The sequence below is a fragment of the Geotrypetes seraphini genome, chromosome 4 (assembly GCF_902459505.1).
Source record: "Geotrypetes seraphini chromosome 4, aGeoSer1.1, whole genome shotgun sequence".
Classification (NCBI taxonomy): domain Eukaryota; kingdom Metazoa; phylum Chordata; class Amphibia; order Gymnophiona; family Dermophiidae; genus Geotrypetes; species Geotrypetes seraphini.
The window spans coordinates 297,083,841-297,110,960 of record NC_047087.1 but is presented as its reverse complement, the minus strand read 5'-3'; the positions used below and the strand labels follow the sequence as shown (position 1 = coordinate 297,110,960).

The 27,120-nt window shown below is 43.6% G+C and overlaps 1 protein-coding gene across 2 annotated transcripts in view; it reads left to right on the top strand.

Annotated features, from left to right (window-relative positions):
• Positions 1-27,120, top strand: part of SH3PXD2A (SH3 and PX domains 2A) — a 642,235-nt gene that overhangs the window by 122,916 nt on the left and 492,199 nt on the right. For both annotated transcript variants that reach the window (XM_033942411.1, XM_033942413.1), the window contains exon 3: positions 7,635-7,710. In XM_033942411.1, the coding sequence (XP_033798302.1) occupies positions 7,635-7,710 (76 nt within the window). The remainder of the gene's footprint in view (positions 1-7,634; positions 7,711-27,120) is intronic.

The following is a 27,120-nucleotide window of genomic DNA, read 5'->3' as shown; positions in this document are numbered from 1 at the left end:
GAAAATCTTGAATGATATATATGTTACCTGTACAGATATTAGTGTAATGTATGTAATATCTACTGTTTGTTCATTTGTATGACACTGTTTTAGATTAAAAATCAATAAAGATTTTTTTTTTTTTTTTTTTTTAAACAAACTTTTTTTTAGCTCCAGCACACTAAACGGAGCGAATGTTTTTCGTGACACATTATCATTGAAATTTTAAATTTGCAAAACTCATAAAAAAATTACCCCTCCCCTCTTTTATGAAACCGCGCAAGCTGGTACCCAGAATACTCTACGCTGCTCCTGGTGCTCTTAGAGCTTCTATGTGCGTCGGAGCAGCGCAGAACATTCAGCATGCCTGCTGGTGCTAAAAATCACTTTCTCATTTTTGTAAAGGGGGAGGGGTAAATTTGAGAGTTATTTATTTAAAGTTTTTAAAGCTATGTATGGGTAATTGTAACAACGGTGAAACTAAAGTAGGTAGAATAGAATTGCCCTTTCTTTCTTTATTAGATTATATAATCATGCACAAAATAACATGTCAAGCAATACTGCCAGAAATAATTAAACAAAAAAAGTAAATTTCACCCTAGTGAAACAATATAATAAGAAACATAAAGGCTTAATAGACCACAATTAAGGGCCAAGAGAGGAAATAATCATATAGGAAATCATAATTAACCATGAGAAGAAGGGAAAAAAACCATCCAGCATTAGTTAACGTTACAGTGGATTAATTAGGAGCAAATCCAGAGGTCCTCTGATGTCCACAAATACAAATTATCCCACTGTAGAGTGTCAAATATGAGAAAGGAGGGGAAAGGGTCTCGGAAACCCGCTTGATTGAAAACATAAATGTGTGAGATCAAGACTAAATGGGTTAGAGTCTTAATCGTTGACCCTTATCTCCACTGCATGCGCAGGATTCAAACTTTAAAATACGCCACAGTGGATGGCGATTTTCGCAGTCAAAAACCCAGCCCCCAAATGAGGAATGACGCTTCAAAATAGTATCCTTAGAACCCTTGACAAAGCCATTGTATGGTGAAACGGGTCCCGTTGGGGCAGGCTAGTGACTCTGCATAGTAAAGATAAGTGCAAATACTTACTGTTAAGATTTTTTATATAAAAAAGTCGATTACACAAAAAAATCAATCTCAGTAAGATTTAAGTAAAACACTGGGGAGGAGGTGGAAATAAGGGTCAATGGTTAAGACTAACCCATTTAGTCTTGATGTCACAAATTTATGTGTTCAATCAAGCGGGTTTCTGAGACCCTTTACCCTCCGTTCTCATATTTGACACTCTAAAGCACAGGTATCAAAGTCGGTCCTCAAGGGCCAGAATCCAGTCGGGTTTTCAGGATTTCCCCAATGAATCTGCATGAGATCTATTTGCATGCACTGCTTTCAATGCATATTCATTGGGGAAATCCAGAAAACCCGACTGGATTCCGGCCCTCGAGGAGGGACTTTGACACCCCTGCTCTAAAGTGTAATTTGTATTTGTGGATGGTTCCAGTTAATCCTACTTTACCATCTTCCTTATCTTGTTAGTGGTCCTCTGATTTTCCTCACGCTGAACCACAAAATTAAGAAACTGTTTAGGGTCCCCAAAAAAACAAACGTAGAACCTTCTAGAACTACCAGGAAATTCTTTTTCACTGAAAGGGTGGTTGATCGCTGGAATAGTCTTCCACTTCAGGTGATTGAGGCCAGCAGCGTGCCTGATTTTAAGGCCAAATGGGATAGACACGTGGGATCTATTCACAGAGAAAGGTAGGGGAGGGTCATTGAGGTGGGCAGACTAGATGGGGAGTGGCCCTTATCTGCCGTCTATTTCTATGTTTCTACCACATTACGACAAGGACCTTTTACAAGCAAAGCACCCCCCAGTGCAACAACCCTGGACTTCAGCACAAGAAAATCCCTGTGTCTCTTCTGCGTTTTTCTGGAAAAAAATCGGGAAAAACTTGAATTTTTAAGCCTATAAACAAGTGATTCATATGACGAACTAAAAAAACAAAGAATATTGTTTCTATCCAGTTCTAGGGCAGAAGTCATAAGTGTAATACGTTCAGTAACAACTTCTAAGGAACTTTCTAGAAAGTCAGTAAGCTTCATAGCTTGCCAAATATTAGATAATTCGCCTCCACCTCCAGCCCCTGTTCTCTTTTTTTTGTAATATCGTTTTTATTGAGGCAGAGAAGAACCGGATGCAGTACAACCCTGTTCTCTTAATACAAGTAACATATTGTGTCCGTACTATAGAAGGCATAGCGTCGGATGGAACATTGAGCACTTCTTGAAGATCTGATCTGATCTGGAATTTTTGAGTTGCACTGTGTTCAGAACAGATTCAAGGCAACTTATTATTTGAAAATGATTGATATACAAATTGGAGCGTTTCAAACGGTAAAGGAGAAGATAACAAATTTCTTACACATATCGATAGCTGGTATCAGAGGGGACTTAGGAAAATTCAGAAACCTTAAGTTGGTCTTCCTTGTCTGATTTTCCAGACGTTCCATCCTTCGCATGATTATATCTCTTTCTTTCATAGGATTCAGCTGAAAGTCCTGTGACATTTTCAACAACTCCTCAACTGAGGACACCCTGTTAACTTGCTGATCCATAGCCTGGTGCAATTGCTCCTCCCGAGCTTGTAGAGACTGCATATCCGCACTAACTTTAGACATTAGTTGCGTAAGAAAAGTTTGAACCTCCCTGAATTGCTTCCCATGCTGACTCTAAGTCACAACAGCTGGTTGCGCTCCCATACCTTGACTTACGGAGGTTCCTCTACCTTCACCGTTAACTGCATGATCAATTCCAAATTGTTTCTCCCACCAGACAAATGCCATACTTCTCCAAAGTGGGCTGGTCTGCCTTCAGAGCTCCACTGGGGTCAGGAGGAATCCCCTGGGTTTTCCCCTTCCTTTTCCCCCACCAATGGCCAGGCATCAAGAGCAAGTAAAAAAGACCTATAATGGAGAGCACATGAGCTCATACATAAGAACATAAGAATTGCCGCTGCTGGGTCAGACCAGTGGTCCATCGTACCTAGCAGTCCGCTCACGCGGCGGCCCTTAGGTCAAAGACCAGTGCCCTAACTGAGTCTAGCCTTACCTGCGTACATTCTGGTTGTCTTGAATCCCTGGAGGGTGTTTTCCCCTATAACAGCCTCCGGAAGAGCGTTCCAGTTTTCTACCACTCTGGGTGAAGAAGAACTTCCTTACGTTTGTACGGAATCTATCCCCTTTTAATTTTAGAGAGTGCCCTCTCTTTTTCTCTACCTTGGAGAAGGTGAGCAACCTGTCTTTATCTACTAAATTTATTCCCTTCATTATCTTGAATGTTTCAATCATGTCTCCTCTTTTCAAGGGAGAAGAGGCCCAGTTTCTCCAATCTCTCACTGTACGGCAACTCCTCCAGCCCCTTAACCATTTTAGTCTCTCTTCTCTGGACCCTTTCGAACAGTACCGTGTTCTTCTTCATGTACGGCCACCAGTGCTGGACGCACTATTCCAGGTGGGGGTGTACCATGGCCCGGTACAGCGGCATGATAACTTTTTCCGATCTGTTCATGATCCCCTACTTAATCATTCCTAGCATTCTGTTCGCCCTTCCATTCTGCCGTCTTGGCCAGAATAGAATTCCTAATCAATGCGACGGAGGAAGTTGGTTTTGAGTGCAAATTAACTCAAAATGTGGCTCGATAGTCGACAAGCAAACACGCATTTCATCATCCACCATCTGCTGTCATGCTCTTTTTTTCAATTTAATTTCTGTCAGAGCCTGAAAATCCAAGTTCGCAAAGATGATAAGATCCAAATGGTAACAAAGCCTTGATTGCTTTGCTGCTCAAGTTAGGATAACTACTGCATAAAAATTAAAATTACTTGCCTTTAGTTTTCAAGGACCAATCATGTCAAAGAATGATGCTTATCTGGGCGATTGTATCCTTACGCATGTAGATGCTCGTAACATTGACAGACTCTTGTGTACACAATGTTCATGTCATCTATTCTAGTGTATGCTTACGAAGGGAATTTTTAAAAAATAAAGTAAAATTCCGGAATCTCTCGTGGCACACCCAGAATCTCTTCGGGCCACACCACTGTGGTGTGGCACACAGTTTGAAAGACACTGCTTTAGAACATCAGTGAAACTTGTGTGTATTGGCTTCATAAGTTAGGAAGCCTCTTATGAAATTAACTCTTTGAATGGACTAATTTGTTGACTGAAATTAGAATGTTAACAGGCTTTCTTACTTTCAGAAAATGGGTAAAGAAAGACCTATTTTCTCAGGCTTTTGGTAAGTGAATAGCAGCTGAATGTAAACAATATTATGATTAATTGTTGAGATTTGAATATCTTATTTTGACTATGAGATTTTTTTAAAATTTTTTATTGTTTTATTGTTTCTCATGTTTATTGTATGGTTTTATTGTGCCCAGCTCAAAACTGTGGATAGCTGTGGGTTATCTTAGCAGGGATGGGTTTGATTTTTTTCCCCATGCAACTCTCCAGTGTCACAGAACCCATAAATCTGCGGGCCGCAGCTAACCCAGAAGCCTTCTTTGTGACTTCGGAGGAAGGATCCCTATGATGTTGGAGGGAGGTTTCCTCTGACATCAGAGGGAAGGCTTCCGAGTCAGAAGCTGCCTGCAGATTTCTGGGACCCTGTGATGTCAGAGGGAGGCCCACGGATTTCTGAAGAAGTGCACCTGGAAGGAAGGATGAGGCGGGAGGGAAGGAGTCGGCCTACGTTGTCCTTATAGCCAGCAAGAAAGAGGAGGAAGAGAAGCACACACTTGTGGGAGAGGAAGAGAAGAGGTACACACTTGTGGGAGAGGGACACTTCCCATTCCGACACCATCCCTATGCGGACTGCCAGACAATGGTACACACCCATACAAGGGGGCCCCCTCCTGTTCTGACAATTGGTAGATGTAGGAAAATTGGGTATGACAGTTGGTAAGGAGATCCTATGAATTGTTATCCTACTCAACAGTTGTATCCTACAAATTGTCTTCCTATCAGTTGTCGGGATCCTGTTGATAAGGTACTTTGAAAAGCTATAGAGTCGGAGCTGGAGTCTCAGAGTTAGATTTGAAAGCAATTTTGGATGGAATTAGAATTGGAGTTAGTAAAAACGTAGCAATTCTGACTCCAGCTTCAAAATAAAAAATGTACTACATTTATAATACGTATAAGATAAATGTATCATTTTATACTTACATATTTTTGCTCACCTTATGCCCTATGTCCCTGTCTCTCTCCCGTCTGCTCCACATCCTCCTTAGCCCCCTTCTCCCATCCTCTCTGCCCAGCATCCCCAGTCTCTTTAACCCCTGCATTACATCGTCTGTCCCTCTTTTTCCTCCAGCCCTGCCCTCCATCTTTGACCAACATCCCACCATCTCTCTCTCCATTTGTCCCTGAAAATCAAACTTACAAGCTCAAGAAGTGCAGTTATCCCATTTAGCAGGCAGTTCTACAAAGAAGACATCTGCATTTCATTATGTGCTGGGTACTAACATGTGTGAAAAGTTTGGCACATTTCAGGATGTTGGCCTCATATATTGGATTGAAATCCGTGCATCTTATTTTCCATGAAAAATGTCCCCCCATTAAATGTAACAACGGCATGCACCCACATAATTAACACATCACTGACTCTACTCTGCAAATCAGCAGCATAGGTGATGTGTTTGAAGAGCCAGGTAGATCCTTCCACCTAGTTTGTGAGGGACCTGCTTATAAACTAATTTGGCACATGAAATCCTATTGGTACATGGAACAACCTACCACTGGACAGTAGAAAAGAAACCTGCTACCAAAAATTCAGAAGGATGCTAAAAACATTTCTTTATGGCAAGCAGCCAGGACAGATTCAATATCAACTACTTTAGTCTTTTCCAGTGGAGTGCATCAAACAGTTTCCATTTAGGGCTAGATTCACTAACCTCCTTTGCGCGCCCGATCCGCGGCCGATCCGTGCAGGCCCGATCAATTTACAAAACAAAAAAATTAAAATGGGGGCGATCGGAGGATTGCCCCCTCTGACCGCATGGATCGCTAGTGTGCGATCCTGATGCATGCGCAGACCATCTGTAGATGGTCTGCGCATGCGTCTAAGAAACGTCTAGAGTTTCAAGTTTTTTTGGTTTTTTTTTGGGGGGGGGGTTTACTAGCCCAGTGAGCCCGTGGTTTTAACCCGCTTTAAACCCGTGGGTTAAAACCATGGACTTGCAGTGCGGGGAAGGGCAGGAGGGCGGCAGGAGAGGTTTGGGGCAAGAGCAAGGCGGCGAGTCGGGGCGGCAGGCAGGAGAGATTCGGGGCAGAGCACAAGTTTGGGGCAGGCAGGAGATCAGGGCGGGCAGGAGATTGGGGCAGAGAGCAGATCGGGGCAGGCAGGAGATTGGGGCTGAGACAGGGCAGCAGATCGGGGCAGAGAGCAGGGCGGAAGAAGGCAGGGCAGGCGGAAAGGACCTCAGCGACTGGTCCTCAGCAGTCGCTTATTTTGGATCGGCCAGCCCAGTCAGTGTTGCTTTTTTTATTTTAGTGAATCGCTTCCTGTCTACACTTGAATGCCGTTCCCCCTCATTTGCATGCACGGATCGGAGGAAGATCGGGACAGAAGTTTGTGAATCGGGTTGGAGGGAAATCGGGTCGCAAAGGGCTCGCAAACCAATCGGTACACGATCGGTTTGCTTAGTGAATCTAGCCCTTAGTCTTTTGGCATTCTCACATAAATAGGCCATATTATACTCTACTAATGGTATTCTAAACTAGTTTGCTTTAGCCTACGTCTGTTCTTCCTATGAGGTCTCTGTATAACGGAACATTCAGGGGGATATTCTATAAACAGCGCCGAAACTTAGGCATTCTACCGGCGCCTAAGTTAGTTGATAAATGTTTAAAACAGTGAAAAATAGTAAAATTAAAGTGCCTACCGGCACTTAAATAAAAAGCGCTGGAATCACGCCTACGAAGGTGCTTTACGGTGCTTTACACCACTGTGGGCGTGGCTAACACCAGAAGTGGCATTAGGTGTGATTCACAACAAAGACAGGCCCTGGAAATATAGGCCTCGAAAACCCTGCCCTACATTTCCGGCGCCTGTCTTTCATGGAGGCGCGATTCTCTATAGGGCGCTGTCACATGACTGACATACGATTGGCGGCCGCCGATATCGGCGCCCTAAAGAGAATCCGGGCCTCATTGTCTTTCTGATAACTTCCGTTCTCTGTAGTTCCCCTTGATATGCGCAGATTCTTCACATTGTAAATCGCCTCGGCCCTTTATAGGCATAGAGCGATTCAGAAATCCTAGATTCAATTAAATTAGATTAGGAATCCAATGCGCAGAGGCAGCATTTTTATAAGTAGTGACTTCATCATTTCAGAAACCCAGAAGGATAAACACTCGTATCTTTTGGGACTAGGCCCAGCTCTTTCAAATGCTAGCAGCTTTCCTTCGTTTATTCAAATATATCCTTTTCATGCATGGACCTCCTTGGACATTACCGAGTGATAATTTGTTGGACTGATTTCCTTGGCTGTGAGGAGTTGGATTGACTTCTGAGATGTGCAATTAGATATTATTGTTGTAAAACCCTTTATCCTCTTTCACTTCTAGATGCAGATGTTGGATCAGTTTCCAGTGGAAGGAGGCCAGAAGGATCCCAAACAGAGAATCATTCCTTTCCTGCCAGGTAAAACTGCATGCATTTGCTTCCTTTTTCAAATGTGCAAAGGGAAGGGTAAAGGTCATTTTATTTTTCATGGTCATTGGCTTCAATTGTTCAAGCTTTGACTTTTCGTTTTTTTAAAGAGAAAAATATTACTAGGTTCTCATAGATCAGGGGTGTCAAAGTCCCTCTTGGAGGGCCGCAATCCAGTTGGGTTTTCAGGATTTCCCCAATGACTAGGCATGAGATCTATTTGCATGCACTGCTTTCATTGTATGCTAATAGATCTCATGCATATTCATTGGAGAAATCCTGAAAACCCAACTGGATTGCGGCTCTCCAAGAGGGACTTTGACACCCCTGTCATAGATGCAGATGGGTACAATTCGGACTGAGCGCAATATAGGAGTGTAACATAGGACCATTTTCATCGAGGTGCGTGAGCTTCATTGGCTCCACCTTTGTTAGAATAATAAAAAATAAACCCACACAGTGGCTGCAACATCATCAAATCAAGACCACTCATCATACATTTTCAAATGAAAGGAACCCAAAACGTAGCAAAAGTTCTTGAAGCATTTTCAGAAGCTGATGTATCTATATGCTGGCTGAGGTAAACTGGACGATTTTTACTCCAGTAACTATTCAGTTGGCGGCAGTCAGCATTGACTGTCGTGGGCAGAATTATTCCCTGATATTCGGTGCTGGGCCATATCTGGATAGTGACATTGAATATCCAGACTAGAGATTTGCGAGGGGACAGAAATCCTGCCCGTTCCCACCCATATCTCACCTGTTCCCGTCGGTATCTGCCAGAATCCCCTCCATCCCAGCCCGTCCCCGCGAGGAATCCCCTCTGTCCCTGCCCGTCCCTGCGAGGAATCTCCTCTGCCCCCGTGAGGAATCTCCTCTGTCCCCGCTCCTCCCCCCATAAAAGTAGCAATTACATCTGACAGTTTTGATTTTTTTTTTAAGTGCTAGTGTATTTAAACCAACAATAAAATACAATATAAACAAATAACAGTGAAAAGAAGTAAGAGATGTATACATCACCGGAAAGAATTAGAATAGACATTAGGTCATGTGACGGTAGGGTCGACCATTTCTTGTTAAAAAATAAATAAATAAATAAATAAAAGAGTTTGATTTTTTTGGCAATATAAAGCTTATATCTGTAGAGCAAACAAATCTAGTTCCACCATCTGGCATAGGTAGTTTGTGAGAGGTCCTTCCAAGATCCACAAATGGATTTTAATGCAACAATGAGTAAAGAATCAAACAATACAGCATCAAAGTAATTTAAAGCAGAATTGAGAGAGGCACTTTTCAGGACAATGGTTGCATAAGACAAATGTGCCAAAACTGAACTTGAACATAAGAATTGCCACTGCTAGGTCAGACCAGTGGTCCATCATGCCCGGCAGCCCTCTGGTCAAAGACCAGCGCCCTGAGAATAGCCCTACCTGTGTACGTTCCGGTTTAGCAGGAACTTGTCTAACTTTGTCTTGAATCCCTGGAGAGTATTTTCCTCTAGGATAGACTCCGGAAGAGCGTTCCAGTTTTCCACCACTCTCTGGATGAAGAAGAACTTCCTTATGTTCGTACGGAATCTATCCCCTTTCAATTTTAGAGTGTCCTCTCGTTCTCCCTACCTTGGAGAGGGTGAACAACCTGTCCTTATCCACTAAGTCTATTCCCTTCAGTACCTTGAATGTTTTGATCATGTCTCCTCTCAATCTCTTCTGTTCGAGGGAGAAGAGGCCCAGTTTCTCTAATCTTTCGCTGTACGGCAACTCCTCCAGCCCCTTAACCATCTTAGTCGTTCTTCTCTGGACCCTTTTGAGTAGTACCGTGTCCTTCTTCATGTAGGGCAGTGGTCTCAAACTCAAACCCTTTGCGGGGCCACATTTTGGATTTGTAGGTACTTGGAGGGCCGCAGAAAAAAATAGTTAATGTTTTATTAAAGAAATGACAATTTTGCATGAGGTTAAACTCTTTATAGTTTATAAAACTTTCCTTTAACAGTTTTACCTTATGCAAAATTGTCATTTCTTTAATAAGACATTAACTATTTTTTCTGCGGCCCTCCAAGTACTCTATTTTTTCTGCAGCACTCACATTTAAAGTTTAATATCTTTTCTTTCTCAAAACTGGCACATTTCTATTACTAAATTGAAAATAAAATCATTTTCCTACCTTTGTTTGGTAATTTCATCTGTCTCTGGTTGCACTTTATTCTTCTGACTGTGCATCCTATACTTCTTCCCTTCTTTCAGCCTCGTGTATGCTTCCTCTCCTCCAGCCCTCCCCCAACTTTTTCTTTCTTTTTTTATGTCTGTCTTTCTCTGATTCCTTGTCCCATTTTTTGCTTTGTTTCTGGCTCCTTGTCCCCCCCCCTTCTTTCTTTTTTCCTTCCTGCCCTCCCCCATGCCACCGCCGCTGGGGAATAGACTGCTGCTGCTGCTGCTGCCGCCATCGGGAACAGGCAGAGATCTCCATGCTTCTCTTCTCCACGGGGCCGACCACCCGACGTCAATTCTAACGTCGGAAAGGACGTTCCGGGCAGCCAGGCAGCGATTGGCTAGCCAGAACGTCCTCTCGACGTCAGAATTGAGGTCGGGCGGCGAGAGAAGCAGGGAGATCAAAGAGCATGGTGCCGGCGGTGAGAAGGGAAGGGAAGCAGTTGGGCACCCCTGCTCTAGACGAGCCGTGAGCCGCACTCTAGAAAGAACAGTGGAGGGTGACCAGCTGTGCGGACCCCCCCCCCCCCGGTACGCCACTGGAGCAGCAGCGTGTCTGGCCAACTCATTCCATTCAAAGCCGCGGGTGGTGGCTCTTTGCGAGATCCGCGCCTGCATCTGAAGCCTCTCTGATGTTGTGATGTCAGAGAGGCTTCCGATGCAGGAGTGAATAGCGTAAGGGGCCGCCAACCTGCGGCTTTGAACAGAACGAACCGGCTAGACCCGCTGCTGCTCCAAAAGGAAGGGAATGATCCAGTCTAGACTGCGGGCCGCAAAAAAAACTTGGAGAGCCACATGTGGCCCGCGGGCCGCGTGTTTGAGACCGCTGATGTAGGGCGACCAGTGTTTGATGCAGTACTCCAGGTGAGGGCGCACCAATGCCCGGTACAGCGGCATGACAACCTTCTCTGATCTGTTCATAATCCCCTTCTTCATCATTCCTAACATTCTGTTCGCCCTTTTCGCCGCCAAAACAAACTCAGCAAGTACTTCATTTTGTACTAAACACAATTGATGGCATAACCATGAGAGGGGACTGGGACTCCCACTTTGAGCTTAGCCCCCCTCAAAATGAACATCTCCCTTGCTGTAGCTGGTGGGACATTTTGTTTTTCCATCATCTTGGTCCCAGTTTCTGCTTTTGTCTATCTTCTACTAATTCTCTTTCTAGGCCTGGGAAACCCCAGTTCCATCCCAATGGGAGTCCCGTGAGCCTGGGGGGATCCCCTGCAGGAGTCCCCTAGACCTGGGGAGGGTTCCCTGCCTGAGAAGAGCACGGGGTGGGGCTGGGGGGTGGGGCTTAGGGCAGGGATGGGCGGGACAAGGCAGGCCTGGAAGCGGGACTTTCCGAAAGGAAAATCTGGCAACCCTAAGCATAGCTTATCCAAATGTTGTTGCTCTAGAACAGTGGTCTCAAACTCGCTGCCCGCAAGGTCGTATTTTGAGGCCCTCGGTATGTTTATCATAATCACAAAAGTAAAATAAAACCGTTTCTTGATCATATGTCTCTTTAGCTATAAATGACAATACTGTATTATTATTAAGACTTAGCCAAAAGGAAAGTTTTATAAACTATAAAGAGTTTTACCTCATGCCAAATTGTCATTAACTATGTTTTCTGAGGCCCTCCAAGTACCTACAAATCCAAAATGTGGCCCTGCAAAGGGTTTGAGTTGGAGACCACTGCTCTAGAACATTATGATATGTTAGGTTCAGTCTCTATATTGTTCACCTTAATACTAGTAGGAGAAAAAGGTCTCAGATTTAAGTGACAGCAGAATTAGAACGTATATCTTATAGCTGTTCTAAGCACAAACATTACATTACATTAGTGATTTTTATTCCGCCATTACTTTGCGGCTCAAGGCGGATTACAGAAGAGGATTTCAGAATTACATAAGAGGATTTTTGGACATGTCTAGAGGTGTTACAGAGTAGAGCGGGTTGCTTCAGAGGAGTAAAATGTTTCATACGGTGTTAGTTTGTCTTCATTGATTTCTTGAATAGCAGGGCTTTTATTTCTTTTCTGAAAGTTTTGTAGTCTGGGGTCGCGATTAGTCGATTGGAGAGTTGGTGGTCTAGTTTTGCTGCCTGTGTGGCTAGAAGGCCATCGTACAGTTTTTTCCATTTGATGTCTCTGATTGGAGGGTATGTGAATGGTGTCTGGGTTCTCCTGTGTCTGGTTGTGGTAGTTTGGATTAGGCGGTTGTTCAAGTAGGCTGGGCTGTCACCATGTATGGATTTAAATAATAGACAGTAGAATTTAAATAGTATTCTTGCTTGAATTGGGAGCCAGTGTGAGTCGAGGTATGCCTCGGTGATGTAGTCGTGTTTTCTTAGTGAATAGATTAGTCTCAGGGCTGTGTTTTGTACTATTTGTAGTTGTTTTATCATTGTTGCGAGGCAGGGGATATAGAGGATGTTGCAGTAGTCGAGGAGACCTAGGACTCGGGACTGGACCATGAGTTGGAATTGTTTTCTGTCAAAGAATTTTCAAACTTGCCTTAGGTTTCTCATGACCGCGAATGATTTCTGTATTGTTTTGTTGATTTGTGGTTGCATGGTGCAACATCTGCCTATTGTCGTTCCCAGAAGTTTTAGAGTAGGTTGAATGGGGTATGTGATTTGAGTTTATTACTAGGTTTGTTTTGGTTGGGGTTTTATTTTTTTTTCGAGAAGTATGAATTTTGCTTTGTCTGAGTTCAGTTCTAGTTTGTGGCCTTTCATCCCCTGGCATAGAAAAACTCCAACATAACAAATGCAATTTACGAGTCGGTCAGAGAAACCCAGGCAAATTGAACATGCACCCAGAGGTTGATATGGCAATTTCACTTCTCTGCCAATGTCTATGTCCAAAATTCAGTGGTTGAGGATGTAATCCCTTGAAGCAGTTGAAGTGATTGACGAAACAAAGATCTTTTGTTGGGAGGTTCTGAGTTGTTCAGGCAACTTTTAAAGATTTTAATTTTGGACATAGACATTGACAGATAAGTGATCTTTCTATATCAACCTTTAAATGCACGATCTATGTTAAATTGGAGGTTTTTTATAATGCCAATGATTGTTTTTAGGACAGCTGTTACTTAAGTCTGAGGCTTTTTCTTCTACAAGCATTAATGTGTACAATATAGAGAGAGATCCTGACACATCAGAATGTTCTAGATTTAGAGCAGCAATATTTAGTTTTGCACATCCCATGACAGAAATGAACTTTACCCCTAAGCCACAGTATGTGAAGTATGATCTCAGTTTCTCAGATTCCTCTGACACTTGCAGTAGTTCATACATTGTGCCAACGAGAGCTTTCTTCTGGAGGTCATAAGATGTAACATGGATAGGCAATTTATCTAGCCTGTGGCGCCCAAAGCAGAGAGCGATATTTCTGTATCTTTCTTCCACATTTTCTTGGTTTCGTACTACATTTCTTGGTTCTCCAGGATCTTCTGCCCACATGATTCACAGAGTAATAACATGGGACTGACACCTCGATGATCAACGTTCAGATTTTTTTTTTTCTCTTTAACCACTGTGGCCGGCTTCCAGGTGATCATAACCTCTTCATTCTCCATAATTTTCTTCGAGTCGTGATCCCAGTGCTTTTCTGCTACAATGATGTTGTCATATTTACGAAGTTTCCAGTGAATGAGATGTGCCATCAGCAACGTCAAGTAATCCTTTTTTTTTTTCATGGAAGAAAGGGTGGTGGATACCTGGAGAGCCCCTGGTGGAGGTAGTTGGGACAAAAGGAGTGACAGAATTTATTTATTTATTTTTTTTTTTTTTTAATGTTGAATCATTTTTATTAAATAACACAAGAATAACAAAGCTCACAGCAAAATGCTTTTCAAAACATACCAGAAATCCAATCCCCACCCACCAAACCAAACCTCCCACCCTCTCACCCCCCCCCCCCCCCACCCCGGCAGCAGCGGTTACATATCAAGAGAAAAGAAAAATGCAAATAAAGAACTCAAATATTCCAAATTTGACAGAATTTTTTTAAAAAAACCAAAAACCACAGGATAAATTCAGAGGATCCTTATCTAGCAAGAAGATGGGATCAGAGCAAAACAAATGAAACAGAGGGGCGTAACCTACATGGAGCATCAGTTGGAACACTCAAGCATAGAGCAGCTTGAAATCTATTTTACTCTTTCGGGATCCCACCAGGTATTTGTGAGCTGGATTGGGTACTGTTGGAATCAGGATACTGGGCTTGATGGACCTTTGGTCTGTCCCAGTATCATATTTATGGACTGACGAGGGGAATACTCCTTCCCTTTTCACTGTTGTCTAAGTGGGCTGAAGGAGGAATGCAGATGCTTGAACAGTTGGATGAAATATTCGTGTGGGTTGTTGTTCATTCCTGCAAGTTGAACAAGAACGTTCATTAATAAAATTGTACCCCCCCCACCCCGTCCCCAGTCGTTCTGAGAAAAAGTAATGGGAGTCTATTGTCTGGGATATGGATGTGTTTCCAAACCGGAGACATGAGCGGAATAAATATAACCTATGCTTCGTGAGTCCCAAACCCTTCCCAGCCTTCTAGGTTCATATTAGAATGCCAATAAAAAAATGGTTTTTGTGATTTCTGTGTTTTTCCTCACATTTGTGTTCTTATTTGTATACACGCACATATACACGTCCCTAGTGGCTGGAGTATCAGGCTGGGAAAACTTCTGCTGGCGCACTCTTCCTCTTCACCTCTCTCAAACCCAGTCCCTGAGTGGAAACAATTCAGTCTGTATGCACATGGGGTTGGTGGCTACAACAAGTTGGTTTATTTACATAAGAAAACAGATGTTAGCAAAGTCCAGTCCCACAGCATAGAAGCCATCAGCAGTAATTGATTGCAGCAGTCAGACTCCTCCACAGTCTCATTAGAAAAACAGAACTTTCCGAGGACCTAAACTCATACAGAAGATGCCTAGCTTGCAGTCCTAACATAAGCTAATTCCAATTCTGGACATTGGTGCATTGGTACGACAAGTGAGGTAATTAAATTTGTGGACGATACGAAGCTGTTCAGAGTAGTGAAGACACAGGGGGATTGCGATGATCTGCAACGTGACATAATCAGGCTCGAGGAATGGGCATCAACATGGCAGATGAGGTTCGACGTGGATAAGTGTAAAGTGATGCATATGGGTAACAAAAATCTCATGCACGAATACAGGATGTTTGGGGCGGTACTTGGAGAGACCTCCCAGGAAAGAGACTTGGGAGTTCTGATCGACAAGTCATTGAAGCCATCCATGCAATATGCAGTGATGGCGAAAAGGGCGAACAGAATGCTAGGAATGATAAAGAAGGGGATCACGAACAGATCGGAGAAAGTTATCATGCCGCTGTACCGGGCCATGGTGAGCCCTCATCTGGAGTACTGCGTCCAACACTGGTCACCGTACATGAAGAAGGACATGGTACTACTCGAAAGGGTCCAGACAAGAGCGACTAATATGGTTAAAGGGCTGGAGGAGTTGCTGTACAGCGAAAGATTAGAGAAACTGGGCCTCTTCTCCCTCGAGGAGATTGAGAGGGGACATGATCAAAACATTCAAGAAACTGAAGGGAATAGACTTAGTAGATAAGGACAGGTTGTTCACCCTCTCCAAGGTAGGGAGAATGAGAGGGCACCCTCTAAAATTGAAAGGGAATAGATTCCGTACAAACGTAAGGAAGTTCTTCTTCACCCAGAGAGTGGTGGAAAACTGGAACGCTCTTCCAGAGGCTGTTATAGGGGAAAACACCCTCCAGGGATTCAAGACAAAGTTAGACAAGTTCCTGCTGAACCGGAACGTACGCAGGTAGGGCTAGTCTCAGTTAGGGCGCTGGTCTTTGACCAGAGGGCCGCCGCGTGAGTGTACTGCTGAGCATGATGGACCACTGGTCTGACCCAGCAGCGGCAATTCTTATGTTCTTATGTTCACCCTTGCTTTTCCAGCATTTCCAGTAATTTGGTTTCCCCCCCCCCAATGCCTATTCTATGTATCCATTCTTGGAGGTGTCTGGTGAGAGTTCTCAGAATGTGGCTTTGCAGCTGGATCAGCTTCAGAATGAACTGGGATAATTTGACAAGGAAGATGGCAACATTTAGACACCAAGAACGTTGTAATTGACCAGAATACCACCATCTAAGCAAGTTTCAAATTTATTAAAAATTTATTGTACATGCAATGTCAAGTATTTCAATGCGTATGCCAATATTAAAAGTAGGGGACAAACTACAAGACAATGTGTTCCCCAAAATAAAATATATACGTTCAAATTTACTTACTGGTACAAAAGGAAAGGGGGATGAAGTACAATCATTAAAGAAAAAGAAGAAACATTTAAGGAGAACACATCAGGAAGGTGGCAAAGAGTAAAGATAAGAAAATGGAATAAAATAGAGGGGACAGAAAGAAAAGTTTGGGACCTATACATAGGGAGTCTAATTGAAACTGAATATTACAATATCAAATTTTTCATTTTAAACGAGTTATCCTATCTATGTCTCAAATGCGTCTTTATGCATATTATACATAAACCCATGTTGCTTTTTGTAACCCTGGGTAAGTCACTTAGGGCTCCTTTTACTAGGGCATTAATGCGCGATGTAGCGTGCGCTACAATGCGGACGCTAGACGCTAATGCCTCCATTGAGCTGGCGTTAGTTTTTGGTGCGTAGCGCGGAGTTAACGCAAAGGGCAATGTAGCGCGCGCGCTAAAAACGCTAGTGTACTTTAGTAAAAGGAGTCCTTGATCCTCCCCATTGCCCCAGGTACATTAGACAGATTGTGAGCCCACCGGGACAGACAGGAAAAAATGCTTGAGTACCTGAATAAATTCATGTAAGCCGTTCTAAGCTCCCTTGGAAGAACGGTATAGAAAATTGAATAAATTGTGTGAAAAGTTTCAGCCTCTGATAACCAGAGCTGCTATTGTGACATCATAATGCCTCATTCCACCAATAAGAGCCATCCTCGTGACGTCACAATGGCTTGATTGTCCTATACTTGGTTCACTTCTGCTACATTTTGATTTCTAGAGTGGTGCAGTGGTTAAAGCTACAGCTTTGGCGCCCTGGGGTTGTGGGTTCAAGCCCACATTGCTACTTGTGACCCTGGGCAAGTCACTTAATCCCCCCATTGCCACAGGTACATTAGATAGATTGTGAGCCCACCAGGACAGAGGGAAAAATGCTTGAGTACCTGGATAAATTCATGTAAACCATTCTGAGTTTCCTTGTGAGAACGGTATAGAAAATTGAATGAATAAATAAGTGGCTTAAAGATAAAAAAATAAATAAGTGTATCTAGGCTAAAAGCCCACTTTTTCGAGGCTGCTTTTAACTCCCAACTCCCACTCAGTTGTAAAGAGCCCAGATCTGTTTTATCATTCCCTCTGTGAGAAATTCCCTAACCCCTATTTGTCCTGTTTGTCTCTTTTAATTAAATTGTAAGCTCTATTGAGCAGGGACTGTCTCTTACATGTTTAAAGTACAGCGCTGCGTATGTCTAGCAGCGCTTTAGAAATGATAAGCAATAATAAGTACCGGTATTCCAGCTTTGTGCTATTCTGTCAAACGGCACCTCCGTGCGATGCTGCGTAGTTTGAAGATGGACCGATTTTGGGCAGGGCATGGGCAGGGCACACATTGACTCAGGCCAACATTCTACAGTATATAATGGCACTGAAAAATCTGCTCTGATTAAATTTCACACTAAGTGCTAGTCCTTAAACAGGGCTTTAAAGTTCCAAGTTTCCCAAATTTATTTGGGATTTGCTATCCCGCTTATTGTAAAAACGTCTAAGCGTCTTACAATCTAAGTCAGGGGTGCCCACACTTTTTGGGCTTGCGAGCTACTTTTAAAATGACCAAGTCAAAATGATCTACCAACAATAAAATTAAAAAAAAAAAACACAACGCACACTGTACGCATACAATTGTTAATTATCATTCCTATTCTGGGGTTTTTTCAAAGAGGTCAAAGGAGATGACTCAATGCACTGTCACCTCAGTAACAACCATACAAAAATAGACAAATATACACCCTCCCTTTTTACTAAACCACGATAGCAGTTTTTAGCGCAGGGAGCTGCGCTGAATGCCCAGTGCTGCGCTCGACGCTCATAGGCTCCCTGCGCTAAAAAACTCTATAGCGGTTTAGTAAAAGGGGACCATATTGTAAAATATAGAGAGCAGATATAAATTCAGACACATTTTGATCACTAAATTTAAAATAAAATCATTTTTCCTACCTTGTCTGGTGATTTCATGAGTCTCTGGTTGCACTTTCTTCTTCTGACTGTGCATCCAATCTTTCTTCCCTTCTTTTAGCCTTTATGCTTCCTCTCCTCCTGACCTCATTCCCCCTCCCCCCAACGTTTTCTTCTTCTCTCCTTGCCCTCTCTTTCTTTCTCTCTTCATGCCCCCATTCTTTTTTTCTGTTAATCTTCTTTCCTTCTGTCTCCCTGCCTGCCCTCTTTCTCCCTCCCTGCCCACCCACAAGCCACTGCTTCTGCTGCTGCCATCGGATAACAGGCCCCCAAAGCCGCCCGCCGCCGGCCAATCTCTCCTTGCTTCGGGCCCACCAGCATTCCTCTCCCCGACGTCAATTTTGCCGTCGGAGAGGAAGTTCCGCTGGCCAGAACTTCCTCTCCGACGGCACAATTGAGGTCAGGAAGAGGAAGGCTGATCGGCCCAAGATCGACATTTTGGGAAAAATGCTGCCGGGTCCTGCCTTTGAGGAAACAGAAAGTAGGCAGGACTTGGCAGCAAGAAGAGCAAATCGCAAGCTTCACTGACCTGTCTCCCGCTTTAGCCCGCGAACAGGGCTCTAACATGTGCGTGCCGGCTTCCCTTCTTACCCCCTCCCCCTCCCCGGACATAACTTCCGGTTTCAGAGGGAAGCCGGTACAAGCACATGTTAGCCCCCGGAGCATAAGTTCTCCAAGCCTTTTTTTGTTTTTTTTTTTTAAATGTTGAGCAGCGGAGGCAGCAGCAGAATTCAGGAGCGGGCCAGTCAGGAGGGGAAAAAAGAGAAGGGAAGAAGGGAACCCGTTCTGCGATCGACTGGGGCCGCCTGAGCGAGCGACCTGTCGATCGCGATCGACGCGTTGGGCACCCCTGATCTAAGTAGTAAAGAGAGGGATAGGGAAATGTGCTACTTAAGAACATAACCAATGAGAGCAGAGATTGAAGAGATATGTCAACTGGGACTTTATTGTAAACGACAACCAATTGACTCGGCACAACCAGTGTTTCGGCACCTGTGTGCCTTCTTCGGGAGTCAAACGGTTGATATTTTATGTTGTTTGATCCTTCACACAATGGTTAGCAAACCCCCAAGCACTGCGATGTCAACCATTGGTTGCAGAATATTTCAAGCGTTCACAGATTTGGCACTGACACGAGCCTAAAAACATGACAGGGGGGGAAGAGGGGAAGGATTACAATCATTTGTAGGATAGTGGGGTAGGTTTGAACTAGACACTAGAGAATGACACGGGGGCAAATTTGTCTCCATCCATGTCCCGTCCCTGTAAGCTCTGTTCTCATCTGCACAAGCCCTGAACACTTATTATTTTAAAGTGTTCAAGGCTTGTGCAGATGAGGACAGAGCTGACAGGGGCAGGACAGGAATGGAGAGAGATCCTGTGGGGGGGGGGGCAAATTTATCCCCCTTCTCTGTTTTGGAAGGATATCTGCACCCAGTCTGTCTAGAGTTATGGAACAGTGTTTGGTACTGGGATCCACGCCCAATCTTAGGTGCGAGGATTTACACCAAGTAAAACCCGGTGCAAATTCTCACACCTAATATATGCACGGATCTCCCTTGCTCTATAAAACTGTGCATTACTTGCAGGAATGCCCTCGATCCACTCATTGCCATGCCCCCTTTTTGCAGCCCCATGTAAAAAATTTCCACACAGCGCCTAAAAATGTATATATAAATTTTAATAGTCAACACAACTAGGACTCATCAAAACCGTTATACAGTACTTGTTACACAAAAAAGGTCCCAGTTGTGCTTTGTTTATTCTCACATTAATTACTAAAAAGGAGGAAAAGACTTCAAGCGCTCCTGGGTGGCCGGTATTTGGAGCTGTCATTGGTCAGAAAAACCTCCTCATGAACTCTACTGATAAACTCTATTATTATTTTAAAATCATTTTTGAACTGTAGTGACTATCTAGAATGGAAGTTGCCACTTAAACGGTTTAAAATGGCGTCCAAATATGTTCTGTGGAGCTTCCCCCCCCCCCCCCCCTTTCACAAAATGCTTCTTCAAGAACTTGCACTGTAATGTTTAACTTTGCGACGGCCGATTCAGTTCGCGCCACAGATGTTTGCCGCGAACACCATCGGTCAAAGTTAAGCATTACGGTGACTGTATTTATATAGTGCAAAAAAAAACAAACAAACAAAAAACACCTGCTTTACCGTAGGGGAGTGGGGGTGTCGGCAGGAAATGTGCAACATCTGTTATACACTTATTACTTAGCTTCAAGACCAAAACGTTCTACTAAAGTTCTACGCACATCCAACAGACTGCTAAAGCCTGTCGCTTTTATCTCTACAATATCACCAAAATTTGCCCCCTTCCTCTCTGAGCACTTTCCCCCGGACCTTTGTCCACATTCTCATAACCTCACGCTTACACTACTGCAATTTACTTCTAACAGGTCTCCCTCTGAACCGCCTCTCCCCCCTCCCTGCAATCAGGGCAAAACTCTGCTGCATGGCTTATCTTCTGTCGACCTCGCTACACTCACCTTACCCCTCTCCTTAAATCACTTCACTAGCTCCCTATCCGCATATAGTTTATTAAAAAAAATGTATATACTGCCTGTTACCAAGCGGTTTCTAATTAAACATATGTATCATTAAGACAAATATCACTATGAAGACAAGAACATCGTTCTTTGCATCTTCATTACTAACTGCTAAGGTATATTACTTAAATGCATTAACAAATAACTGTTTTCAGCAACTTCTTGAAATTTAATGCATTCCACATTTTCACTCAAAGAGGTGGGCTGACATTTATAGATGGGTCCCTGCTCGGAAGAGCTTACAATCTAACTTGGACAGATAGACACGACATATAGGGTTGGAGATGCAGAATCCAAGGTGAGAGGAGTCAAAAGCACTCCCGAAGAGGTGGGATGACATTTATAGACAGTCCCTGCTCAGAAGAGCTTACAATCTAACTTGGACAGATAGACACGACATATAGGGTTGGAGATGCAGAATCCAAGGTGAGAGGAGTCAAAAGCACTCCCGAAGAGGTGGGATGACATTTATAGACAGTCCCTGCTCAGAAGAGCTTACAACTTGGACAGACAGACACGACATATAGGATTGGGGATGCAGAACCCAAGGTGGGAGGAATTAGGAGTTGAAAGCACTCTCGAAGAGGTAGGCTTTTAACTGGGCCTTGAAAACTGCCAGAGACGGAGACCGCCGTAGGGATTCGGGCAGCATACGGCACAGCAAGGTAGAAGGGACGGAGTCTGAAGTTGGCAGTTGTACCACTGTCTGCTCCTCGGAAACAAAATTTAAAAAGTAAGTAATTAAACGGGAGCTTACAGGACTCCACACAAATTAGAGTCAGAAGCAGTTATAATTGTCAAAAATCCCAAAAGAACTTCAAATTGCATAAACCTTTGATAGGGAAGTGAATCTAAATCAATACCCTAGCCACAGATGTACCAAAACAGAAAAAAATGTAGGGAAAAAAAGTCCTCAGAAGTCTCCTTTCATGTATAGGAGTGACTAATGACACCCATCACAGATTTTTGGATGTGCGGGATATAAATGTTTTAAAGAAAGAAAACCTCCACTTATCATGATTCAAACCCCCCCTCCAACAAAGGGCTCCTTTTACTAAGCTGCGATAGTGGTTTTAGCGCACGCTAGACGCTAACGCCAGTATTGAGAGGAGAGAATGACACGGGGAAAATTTTGTCCCCGTTTCCGCCCCCGTCCCCACGAGCTTGGTCCCCCGCCCCCGCAAACCATCTGATCCTATCCGCACAAGCCTCGACTACTTTTATACTGAACTTATCTTATTAAAGTATAAAAAGAAACAATGACCTTGGAGGGCCGTAGTTTGAGGATCCCCAATATAGAGACTTTTCTATGGCGGAGCTGGGCCCCCTTTACATCTATCAGCGCTTGCAATGGGACGGCCAGCAATCTTGAGAGTTATGGTCTTGAAATCTCCATAATTAGTCTCTATTTCAGCTTCCGCCCCCCCCCAAATCTCCCCCAATAACTTCTGCCACCAGTCCCAATTGAAAATGTTGCAGGTCTGCCGTCCATAGTTCTATTTCCTATATAGGGCTCCTTTTACTAAGGTACGTTAGCGTTTTTAGCGCGCGCTAAAGATTAGCGCACGCTAACCACGCGTTAAATGAAAAATACTAGCACAAGTTCTATGGAGGCATTAGCATTTAGTGTGTGTGGTATTGCAGTTTTTTTGTGGAAGGGAGATTTAGAAGTATTGTAGAAGTGTGGTATTGTAGCACGAACTAAAACCGCTAGCACACCTTAGTAAAAGGAGCCCATAGTGTCCGATTAGCATAATTTCAGGGTTTTTTTCTGTTGCTTCGCAGTACATATCTGGCAGTGGAAGGATTTTGTGCGGCGATGCTAGAATTTGACATCGTCAGGTGCGCATGAGTCAAAATCAGGAGGCTGACTCAGTTGCGCCGACAAAGGAACCTTAGGATGCTCCTTTGGGCGGTTTTTGGACGATTTTTGACCCAGAATGGTCTGTTGGTATTTATGGCGAGCAGTGTTTAATAGTATCGTGCGTAGAATATCTGTTATTACTGAACACGAACAATCTGGAGATTTACCCTCTCAAAAAAGACTTGGGGAGCTCCTTTTACTAAGGTGCGCTCGCGTTTTTAGCGCGCGCTGCATTGCCGTGTGCGCTAACCCCCACGCTCGCCAAGAACTAACGCCAGCTCAGTGCTGGTGTTAGCGTCTAGTGCTCGCGGCAATGCAGCATGAGCTAAGTGCGTGCTAAAACCGCTAGCACAGCTTAGTAAAAGGAGTCCTTGGTTTCCGACTCGAGGCAGTAAGATTTTGACACCAATAGAACCACAGATAGAGATTGAATTATTGGATACACGTTCTGTATGAAATAAGACCATGTTGATATCTGACACGATTTACAGTATAATTTGGATATATTTGCCATCACTGAGTCTTGGATGGAATTATCGGACTCAGTGCTGACAAAAATTGTGTAGGAGGGATTGATTAGTGATGAAGAATCTATGTCTAAGCCGTTGTCTTTTATATTATCCACCTAGGATTATACAGCAGGCCATGTTCGTTCATTTTTTTATATGGTTTACCAATAAATTTTGAAAGAACTTTTATTTTGGGAGATTTTAACTCGGATATAAATTTATTTTGTTGTATGACAAGTGAGAAGTCTGGGGCTGATGTGTTGCAAACAGTTTCTTTTTAATGTGGAATAGGCAAATTCATACTAAACCTTTAGTTACACAGTGAAATATTTAGGTATGCTTTGTTCAGCTATGAATTTTAGAATTCGGTATGTCACATACATGAACGTTGTCTGTCAGGTATGTCCAGTGGCGTACCAAGAGCGGGGGATCGCCCCAGGTGCGAGCATGAGGGGGTTGTTCCCGGCCCTGGAGTCATGGTCCAGGAACATCTCCTTCTCACGGCCAGCCCCAAGGCTCTGGATGGTCCCCATGGCCCAGCATGTTCTCACCCTTCTCTCCTGTCTGGTCCGATGTCCCTTTACCTTCCGTCAAGCTGAAAAAACTGCCGGCCTCAACAATGATTCAGCGACGTTGCCCATGGCTCCCCCTCCTGCTTTCTGCATCTGGCTTGTCCATTGACACAACTTCCTGTTTCCATCTGGATGGACCGGATAGGAGAGAAGGGTGAGAAGATAATGGGCCTGGACTAAATGGTTTGTTTTTGTTTTTTTAAAGTTAAAAGTTAAAAAGTGATTGGTGGGAGTGTTAAAATTATCGGCCCCGGGTGTCACATACCCTAGGTAAGCCACTAGGTGTGTCACAACAGAAGAAGGGTTGAGAACCATTGTTCTAGTCAAAGTCATTATCTGTTGATAATTAATATGACTTGGATTTCTAGTCTAGTGCCTTCAAACAATCAGGTCTGACTAGTTTCTTCCAGCTGTTGTGTTAATAGCTACAGCCCTTTGCTAGGCCTCTCAAAATGCCTTGATAGAGGCACGGAATTTCTGACAAGGCCCAAGAGACAACAGAACTCTGCTGGGTTGGGAACCGCTGTAGTGCTTCATAAACGATGGGCTGGGAGCTCACAAATGCTTAAAATAAAACAGAAGGCAGATACAAATAATATACCAGGTGTGGAGTCAGGGACAGGCCAGGCTTCACTTTGCTGTAGCCAAAAATTCAATTAAAGAGAGTCCTTTCTAAAGGAGAGCGGGTGCAAGAGTTTCTGGTACAAGTTGTCCTTCAAATTAGAAAATAATAAAAAAAATAAAAAGCATTAAAAACATTTTCCTCATGGAAAGCATGTAACTGTCTGTGCTGATAAGAACATATGTACTTCTGTGTGGTATGTGGTACGCAAATCCATTCCCAGGAGCAGAGTGGTGATGTATTTTATAATATATTAGTACCTCGGAATCCGAATGCCCCAGAACGCGAACGTTTTGGAATATGAACCTTTTTTTGTAGTAAATTTTATCTCGGAATCTGAATGCTGCTTTGGAATCCGAACCCCCCCCCCCCCCCCCCCCCGATGACCCTCCTAAGATCGCCGGCAGGAGGGTGCCCAACCCCTCCTGCTGGACCCCCCCCAACGAAACCCCCCCCCCCGGAACTCTCCTTTGTCCTTACCTCCCAGTTGGCTGGACGGTTCCTTGCACTGTCCGGCCAGCAGACCCACCTCTGTCCAAATGAGGCGGGCCTGCCCCTCCACTGCCCAACCCACAGGATCCTGGGACCTGATTGGCCCAAGCGCCTAAGGCCCCTCCTGCCAGTGATCTTCGGGGGGGCCCCAGGAACAGATTAATGCCGTTTTCATTGTTTTCAATGGGAAAAAGTGTCTTGGAACTCGAACGTTTTGGAATCCGAACGGGGTTCTGGGACGGATTAAGTTCAGATTCTAAGGTACCACTATATATGCATGTACTGTACATGGATTGAGCTCATCAGAGCAAGTGTAAATTTGTATGCTGTGAGAGAGGTCTGAAAGCCAAGAGTTTTACAAGGGCACACATGCACCTTTCTGAAATTTCACAGGAAAAAAAAAAATCTAATATCAAGAATGCAATTGTAAATCAACACATGCCAAAACTGGTCTGTAATCAACAGTGAAAAAAAAGAATGGGTTATTGGAAGAATAATTGCATTTTTATTATTGATTAAGTAAAGGGGTGGGGGGGGGAAATATTACTTTCAATTATTTGTAAGTTCAAAGTGCTTTTCTTGATTTGTTATATGTTCAGATTCATATGTAATGCACTGTTACTACTTGAAAATCAATAAATATTTATTAAAAAATAAAACAAAACCCCAGTGAAAACAGCACTGATAATCCATGTAATAAGGACCATCAGAGAATGTTCACTGTGCAACTCCAGAAAATGAAATACTGTCTTATATGGTTACACTTTATCATGTGAGTCCATAATAATCCTCTTCTATGTTTTATAAATTAGGTGTTTCCACATTCTTTGTGCATGGCCTTGTTCTGAAATTACTGTACTGGATTTCTGTACAATGTTGAGCTTTTCTAGCGTGCTCTATATATGATTACTAATAATAACCACAGTCGCATCTAGAGCAGCTGCTGTTTTCAACCGGTCACACAAGATGCTCGCACTGACACACTAGTGTGTTAAGTAGGTGACACACTCTATCTGGGCCAAGTCTGGCCCAGATAAAGGACAGGTTATTCTAATTTTGGGAAAAAAAGAGACTCCATTGACAAGCAGAATGCAAGCGATCCTCTGACTTGAAAACATTTCAGTTTCAGCGATTCAAAGTTAAACTGTAGTTTAAAACTTTCAACTTTGCTACATACCAGCACGCGCACTACGCTCGAGCCAAATCCCCCTGCTGGAAATGCCTTCAGAGACATCAAATACGGTTTAAGAGGGCTGTATTGAGAAACAATTCAGAAAACGTTCTGTATTGTAACACCTTTACAAAAGCACAAGTATTGATTAAGGTTTAATAATTATTAAAATTGATTATGGTTTAATAACATCTGTATTGAAACCATCCCAGGAAACGCAAACTCTGCATTGTAACACCATTACAAAGCTCATATAAACCACTCTGAATTGACTCCCCCAGCCCATTAGCAGCAGAGTGGCGTAACGAGGGTGAGAGACGCCCAGGGCGAAAGCGTCCTGCCCTCGTCTCCACCCTCTACTCCTTCCCTGCTCCCCCCCCTGCCGCGCGTGTTCCCCCCTTTCTTTCCTCCATACTTCCGGTTGTTCACCACCGCGAGTAACAACTTCAACGTGCTCCTCGCGATCCCGGTCGATGCGGTTGCGAGGAACACGTGGACGTTGTTGCTCGCGACGGTGAACAACTACAGGTACGGGGGTGAGGGGAGGAGGGGTGCCGATGCCCCCACCAACGTGATGCCTGGGGCGGACCACTCCCTCACCCCCCCTTACTACGCCACTGGCAGTATAGAAGCTTTCAATAAACAATAAACATTTATTTTGACTTTATAACAAACAGGCATCTCCCGGCAGGTCGTAGTGGTACGCTGATGACTATGAGCTTCTGCAACGCGATTTCATCAGGATAGGCGTTGGGAATGGCCTCTTGCTGCGCAGTGTGTTTTAGGTATACCTTAGCACTTTTCCTCTTCAATAAAAATGCTTTAAAATGTGCATATGCTTTTGACGATACTTTGGCCTTTATATTTAAAAGCATTGGCGTGGGTAAATAACAATATTTATATATACAGGGTGTACATTAGTAAGACGCATAATAAGACGTATGGACTAACTTTAAACAGTAAGGAAGAAGGGTGAGAACTACAATTGTGAGAAAACGAATACAATAAAAGGGGGAAAAAAACAATAGGTTAGGGTAAAAAGCGATAAAGCTTATTTTAGTCCTTAAAAGGACAGTTATTGTCCAAAAGCATCCTGGAACAGGGAATGTTTTTAATTTTGATTTAAATTGATTTATTAACGGA